The sequence below is a fragment of the Corylus avellana genome, chromosome 11 (genome assembly GCF_965113065.1).
Source record: "Corylus avellana chromosome 11, dhCorAvel1.hap1.2, whole genome shotgun sequence".
Lineage (NCBI taxonomy): Eukaryota > Viridiplantae > Streptophyta > Magnoliopsida > Fagales > Betulaceae > Corylus > Corylus avellana.
In genome coordinates, this window is record NC_142500.1 from 10701024 (window position 1) to 10709491 (window position 8468).

Below are 8468 nucleotides of genomic sequence, written 5' to 3' on the forward strand. Positions count from 1 at the left end.
TGTTTGTTTTATTTGCTTTTTTACCTTTTCTATTTACTTCGTCAGTAGAAATTTTTTTTTTTTTTAACTAAGAGCACTAGCAGCAGCTTCCCAACCATTTTCCTTCAATTTAAGGAATAAAACTACTTTTTGATTCCCAATAAAAAAATATTTTACAATAAATTCCCTTATTTTTCCCTATATGAATTAAATACTATTTATTTTTATCATTGCAACCGATGAAATAGGAGATATGAGAGAGAATTGTCGGAACATGCGAAGGAGAGATGAGAGAGAATCAGTTTTTTATAATTTAATAATGCATTGGGCATCTACAGAATGCATCCTTTGATGTTGGTTATACTTATGACTTCTGATATGGGTTTCTTTTGTGGTTTTTTTGAGATTTTTCCTAAACATAGGGAAGAGAATGGGCTATAGGAAGTTTGGTACTAGTGCTCTAAGACCTCGATCGACCTAACTCTTGAAACCCCGAAGCTCCTCCCTTTGCAAAGCCTTGTCCCCAAATCTTAGCTTGGGAGGAGAGAAGAGCAGAACCAACCCCACCCCCCCCCCCCCCCCCCCCCCAACCCTATGTACCCATAACATCTCAACCTAAACTAGGTTAAAAAATCGATTCGGGCCAAGTTTTGGTCTAGGTGCCCCTTGTTGAGCAATCACTAGGACTGAGGATCAATCACTAGTGCCCTAAAAACCCCAATAGTCAATCACAACCTGTTAGTGCACAGTTAAAGTGTTTTTCAGGACTCTCATACGATGGTTCATGCCAATAAATTCACCCTAAAACTATAACACTCCAGAAATTTAAACAAAAGATTAATTAAATTTCAAGCACCTCCCTCAAACTCATCTACCGTAAATAAGTCTCAAGTGAACCCCAAGGGGTTGGCCCAAGTGGTGGAGGCTTTGGTCTTGGGGTTTGCTCCCTTCAAGGTCCAAGGTTCAACACCTCATGAGTACAAACAATTTCTTGGAGCAACACCCCCTGGTGAGAAGCCAATGATTTAACCAATTCCGTGTAAAAAAACTTCCGAGGGTGTGGTGTACGGGACCGTGGTTTACTCTGCAGGAGTGGGTCCAAAGGGCCCTACTTTGGAGAGGCTCCCCAACATTAAAAAAAAAAAAAAAAAAAAAAAAAAAAAAAAAAAGGTGATTTATCTTAATTGTACCCTTGGAAAATTCCGAGGAAATGAACATGCAATAAAAGGTCTTACTTCAGGTTTCCATAGAAATATGTGAAACTATAAAATAGGCGTGGCACACAAAGGAGGTAATTGAGTGCGCTACCATTCCTTTCAAATGGAGGAATGAAGTAGCAAAGAATACCAATAGTTGTTTTGATACCAAACCGAGAAAAATAATACTAATAGCCATAGCCAAAGAAGAAGTCAGATAATATGGGAGGCGAAAAATTGGTAATTCAGAAGTCCAAGCCAGGCAAGGCACAAATAAGGGTTAACAAACATGGTAGGCACACTACAAATCAATACATGAAGGAGCTCTCACACAAACACACAAAAAGACGACAAATTATTATTGCTTAGCACTTGTGCTAAGGAAATAAAAATCAATATAGAAGTTAAAAGCAGAATTTTCCACATATAATATTAAGGAGTTAACTGGAAATGTTTATTAGAGTAAAATAAAATGCGGAACTTGAAAGAATATATAGTGATCTGAATCGAATGGAAAAAACAAATTTCAGAAGAAAAAACTTGGAAATCGCCATTGCAAACCTTGATCTATGATTCCCACCATTAGACTTTTCAGTACCCTCTGTAGTCTTAAAGAACTTCACTTGATATCTTTGGCGGTTGATTGGAAATTTGGACTAATTGTAAGTTCTCGAAACCCTAACTTCAATTTTTATGGTCATTTTCGCTAGTATGGTTGCTTCGCTTCACCCAAAAATCGTATTCACCATTGCCCATTGGAACTGGATCTATGGCAGTGATGGCACACATCACTCTCTTCCGTCACTACTAGATAGAGAGAAACAAAAAAAAGAAGAAGAAAGAGAAACAGAGAAAGAGAGGGAGCAAGAGCCACAAGAGTGATTTGGGAACAGTCAAGATTTTTAGGGAGCCCTTATTTGGGATTTGGGTGGGCACATGGGCAACAAGAATTAGTGACGAATGGCAAATTTTTCAACTTTTTTGAAGGTTTGGAAGTTGGGAAGTGGAAACAACCCAGCATATGTATGGGTGAGAAAAATAAATTTATTTCATAAAAGTGAGGTAAGACTATAAGTGGTGTTTTGTGAGATTTTTTTAATTGATAATGAGTGTTATAATATGTAAAACTTAAAGGAAATTTCTTATTTCATAAAAATTGCAATACTGTGAATGTATAAATTCCAAGTTCATGTTAATCATATATACTGAAATTTGGTCGAAGTTTCTATTATAGTTGATTATATTTATTGGCTCAAATCATGTCAGCTATAATTTAATTTCTTTTTCTACGCTTTTTCAATGTACTTTTAAGATTCAGACATGATAACCAAAAGAACAAAACCATTGCAATAACTAAGGGGTGTACAAGAGGTTGTAGTTAGCTGTTATTGGCTAAAACTGCTAACCTCAACTGCCTAAGGCGGTTATTGAATTTTAATAACCACAATCACTCCGATTAGGCGGTTAGTAGTTATTCAAACCAATAATAGGGCATTCGGGCTTTTTGAGGTGTTTTGGGCCTTTTGTGCCTATTTTTTGGGCTTATTATAAATAGTTTTGAGTCAAAGTGTTCCCAAAAACAATGAATATGATGAAACCCTATTCTTAACTCGTATTTAAAACAACACTATTTTCGTGTTTAACACCAAAACGGCGTCGTTTTAATGTTATATATTTAATATAAAATATAAAATGTATATTTATATTACTATATATAAGGGTAGGTAGTTAGCGGTTATTAACTGCTTTTTCCTACTGCTAACCGCTCTGCCCTAGGCGATTAGTGGTTTTTTATAACTGTATATTAAAGCAGTTATGCAGTTAGCAGTTGTGGGACAGTTATAACTGCCCTGTTTGTACACCCCTAGCAATAACAAAAAATCACTTGCAATTCACAGCTGTCCTACCTATTTTAACAAGATCTCTCAAAATCCTAATTGTTGAGTTTTTTAGTTATCTCTCTAGACAGTCTCTGCTTGCAACTCACAAAATTGACAACAATTCAAATCAAAATAATGAGAGAGTTTTTAATTTGTTTTTATCTTTCCTAACATAGAACAACAACCTGTAGACGACATAACCATTTAGAAGTGGTGTAAAATCACTCAAGGCAAGTCGCACTTTTTGAGGTTAGTATTCTAAGCTCAATTCCTAATCTAAGTGGTTTTGTAATTTGGATATATGTTTATTAAATATTTAGAATATTGGTTGTTAGAATTTAAAATTTTAATTGGAGAATTTGACACATGGGAGCTATTATATTATATTGTTCTTCGTGTGAGTTTGTTCATTGTTAACCTATGCATATTTTTTCTTTCTTTTCTATTGACTCCAATATGACCATGTAAATTTATTTGTAGATGATAGGAAAGCCAAATACAATACTTGACTTTTTCAAAAGAAAAAAATGCACAAAGTTCAAATGCCAATGTTGACGATACATCATCGCCAACTTTGATATCCAAATTTCTGAAAAATCTCCTAAAAACCTCAGAGAGTTTATGTCAATGAATTTGATATTAGTTCATTGGATTTTGATCTTGGATTGCATCGTCAAATATGGGATTATGATGTTAATCAATGAAATGAAATTTGAAGAACTACATTAAAGGTGGTTCGTACCAATATATTATCCCAAAGTACCCGAAATCTAGACAAGAAAATCATCTTTGTAGCTCTCAACCTTCGTGGTTCATGTTATTTCCTTCATGGCTCGAATATTGGCATGATAAAGATACAACATTTTGTCTGCCATGCTTTCTATTTAATAAGCCATCTAGGTATTGTACACAATTTGTATTCACTATAGATGAATTCAAGAGTTGGAAGAAATTTAAATATGAAAAACATTGTACTTTTCTTAATCATATTGGGAAATATCCTAATTCATTTCACAGAATTGCGGAGAGGTCATATGAAGACTTGATGAACCAATCTCAACATAGACAAGATGCAGTACTTCAATGCATTGCATTTTCACCATGCCAAAGCCTCAAAATCTGTTTCCATATTGTTTCCTTTCTCATTCTTATCACAAATGTAGACATCATCTTCAAGATAAACATCCAAATCATTTTTTATGGATCGGATGATGTCACTGCTTCTAATATGTTCGAAATACTTTGATTGACCAAGGGAAACTTTTGGAACTACATCTCTAACAATTGCACTTGAGGAACTAGCATTTACTTGGGTAGTTTCTAACAAGATAACTGAATTTTGAGCAAAGACATATAACTCATATAACTCTTGCAGAATTGTCAGCACATTGTTAGTATGAGTACTAGCTTCAGTCCTAGGATAAAATGATAGGAAAACATAAATTGATCAACTTCATCTTGTATCTTGGATCCAACACAGCAGCTAAGGACATCAACAAATTGCTATCACCCCAATACTTATCAAATTTTGCAGCCATCTTAGTTGCCATTGATCTTATGTAATCATTCATATCCTCACACTTAATCACCAATACTTCTTTCATCCTCCAAACCTCAGGTAAAAATAGATTTTCAATAGGGTAGTCACTACTAAATACAACATTGGTTACATTATTGAAAACTGACAAAACCTAGTTGATTTTCTCTACCACATCCCACTGTTTAGGACTTACAACCCATTGAAAAGTTTGATCAACTCTATGATACCTAAGAAACACTTCTTTGAACCTAATTGCAGTCTCCAACATCATATAAGTGTTGTTCCAACGTGTGAGAACATCTAAAATCAGCTTCTTGCAAGGTAAATGCAATCTATTTGCTATCTCACTAAAAACATTCAACCTACCCTCAGAAGCCACTATATATTTTATACTCTGCCTCATAGAATCTATAATATCCCCAATTTCTGCAAGCCCAACTTGCACCAACAAGTTTGCAATATATGCACAACATCTCACATGAAACAACCTACCCCCAATAGGCAAAGTATTCCTCAACTCAAAATCATCTCTAATCAGTCCAATGGTAGAATTATTAGCTCTAGCATTATCAATAGTAATTGTAAGAACTTTATCCTCAATTTTCCAATAAGAAAAGCAATCTCTTAATGCATTAACAACAACAATACCAGAATGTGGAGGAGATACATTACAAATGTTTAAAATTCTTTTTTGGAGGCACCAAGTAAAATCCACAAAGTGGCAAGTCACCACCATAAATGACACTCTTTGGGAGGAAATCCACATATCAGTGGTGATGTTTACCTTATCAACTAATTTAAAAAGTGTTATTAGCTTCATTTTTTCAGTGTTGTAAGTGGTAATGCAGTCATTTTTACAGTTGCACGGCTAATTTGTTCCCAATGGTGTGTGCAAGCCCTCATGAACTTGTTAAAAAGTTCATGTTCCATCATATTAAAAGGGTACTCGTGGAGTAGTACTATATGGGCAGCAAGTTCCCTAACCCCCCTCTCATTAAAACTAAAATTTGTCAAACTCACTACACCATCAGTGTCACTATTAAGATCAAATGATAAAGTTTTTCGCTTTTTATTGCTATTAAACTCCACAAATTGACACATGAAGTCAAATGCTTATTTAGTGTTGAGGTAGTACTTGATTTACCAACAGAAAACAACATCTTACACCAATTGCACTGTGATTTTTTACTCCACCTATTGTAATTGAACCAAAGTCATTCCAGACTTTGAAAGTCTTTTGCCTTTTCTTCTTTTGATAGGGTACCTTCCCACTCCCATCCCTAGCCTCAGATTCACCAACAACAGGAGAAACAGTGTTAACAGGTTGATTTGGTGCATTTTCAATCCTACCAGACCCACCAGATCCAGGGGTAGGATTGACAGTAAGTGTATCATCACCTAAATCAACTTCATTGGCTTCCATAGACTGACTCATATTCTTCAGAATTGTTAATTACAAAATTTAATTGATGATTAAATTCCAGCTTTCTAACATGACAAATTTTTAACTAACATAAATAATTCTATAAGACTTTACTAAACAGATTCTATTGAAAGGATTAAAGAGGCAGAGACTAAACACATGGAAGATTCTATTATGTTAAGTGTTAACTAACAAAGAGCATGGCTGGTTTTAAACAATCAATAACAGAATCTTGGATAATAACATAATGGAATAATAGATAGACATAGGTTGATAGGTACATATCAATTTATTTTAATCAAAGCATTAAGTAATCAGAGAGTAAATGTTAACATAATCTTGAGTAATAACATAATGGAATAATAAATAGACATAGGCTGATAGGTACATAGCAATTTATTTTAATCAAAGCATTAAGTAATCAAAGAGCAAATATTAACAGAATCTTGAGTAATAACATAATAGAATAATAGGTAGACATAGGCTGATAGGCATAGAGCAATATGTTTTAATCAAAGCAATAAGTAATCAGAGAGCAAATGTTAACAGAATCTTGAGTAATAACATAATGGAATAATAGGTAGACATAGGCTGATAGGCATATAACAATTTGTTTTAATCAAAGCATTAAGTAATCAAAGAGCAAATATTAACATAATCTTGAGTAATAACATAATGGAATAATAGATAGACAGAGGCTGATAGGTACATAGCAATTTATTTTAATCAAAGCATTAAGGAATTAGAGAGAAAATGTTAACAGAATCTTGAGTAATAACATAATAGAATAATAGGTAGACATAGGCTGATAAGCACAGAGCAATATGTTTTAATCAAAGCATTAAGTAATCAGAGAGCAAATGTTATTTCTATCTAGGGTTTCCTATTCATTACTCAAAGCATAAATTAGAACAATTTTTTTAAAAACCTCAAGGCTCAAACAATCAGACTGTTGCAATTGCCAATAGCTAATAGGGATTGTAGCTTGCAAATTCGAAAAACCAATTTAAGGAGGCAGACCTTCCTCCCTCAAATGTTGAAAATTATCAACATTAGAGTTAGGAACAACCAAATTTGAAAATAAAATAACAAATACTCTAAAAATTTAAAGAGTTAGGAATTAGGGTTCAGGAACTTAGGAGTTAGGAAAAACATAACTTAAAGTCAACTTCCCTCTTTAGAACGTTTTCTCTCTCGTTAGCAAGAAGCAAACAACTGAACAAGTGTATGCAATCTCTTGTAACTTACATACATGTATAAAAGGGGGATGAGGGGATTTGGGAATGAATAAAAAATAAACCAAAGACTGAAAGCCTAGTACTCGAGTATCATTTTCGTCACAGTCAGATCAAAAGTCATCATGTTTGTCTCTGCCATCGTTATGTACTAGGGCTTGGAGAAGATAAACCTGCCACACCACAACCAAAAGGTCACAAAAAAGTTGAAAAGAACATAAATAAACAAGGTAAAGAACACACACACAAAAAAAAAGAAGGGATTTGGCGGCGAGATTGGACGTGATAGGAGAAAAATTGGTATCCTCTTCTGGTTCAAAACAGAAGCGACTAAGCGAGTCACACGATAGCTCAAGAGTTTCTCTCACAAGTTTTGTGCGATTGGTTAAAAAGCCATTAGATGAATCTCAGAGGATCCATCAACGGCTCAATTAGGAATCAGAAATGAACGGGTTGTTGGAGGGGGATGAGAAGGATTGTATGCGTACATTCAACTCTTCAACCACGATGGGAGATGTAATGAATGCTCACAGTAGGTTGCATTCAATGGATCACCCCTGTCATCTCTCTCTATCACCCTAGTTTTCGAAATTTGGTCCTCAAGAAACCACTAGTAACTGGAATGGAGGAAAGAATCAAAGAAATTAGAAAATTAGGTTAAAACTGAAGTTACATTTCAGTTTCATTCCCAGAATCCCAACCGTTGGATTTGTGAAAATATAAAAAAATTTAATAAATGAACGGCTCGATTTGGAAACAGATTTGACCAATCGCTGGGGGCGTGCCACGTGTCATGACGTTTGGTTTACCAAAACAATGATCCCATGCGACCATTTCTAATTAAATCTGGTGTGCTCATTTAATAGGGTTCGTGGATTATATAAATCTTTTTACAATTTAATTTCACTCGTTAGATCAAATCAATTAGGGCATGTTTACGGAGCTTGCGATACACCATATAACTTTTACATGATCTAATGCTTTACAACTATCTTCCATTACAAGTATCCAACGACCAAGATTTCCTAAAAAAATTTGGAGGGCTGAGACAGCCCACATGCATATAGAGACGCCTGTCACCGTGTCAGTCTCAGTGACTGTGCATGCGTGGGGAACAAAAGCTGCTGATCTTATCCTCTGCATGCGTGATTGAATATCAGTTGTCGGATCAACTCAATCAGGGGAAGATTACAGAAATTCTGATACACCATATAA

The 8468-nt window shown here is 34.7% G+C and overlaps 1 protein-coding gene across 1 annotated transcript in view; it reads right to left on the reverse strand.

Moving 5' to 3' along the window:
* The window catches only part of CHR24 (chromatin remodeling 24), a 57158-nt gene extending 54974 nt beyond the window's left edge, over positions 1–2184 (reverse strand). Inside the window, exon 1 of the mRNA XM_059576720.2 lies at positions 1737–2184. Coding sequence (XP_059432703.2) covers positions 1737–1758 — 22 coding nt within the window. The 5' untranslated portion in view covers positions 1759–2184. The remainder of the gene's footprint in view (positions 1–1736) is intronic.
* Positions 2185–8468: the final 6284 nt, after the last annotated feature.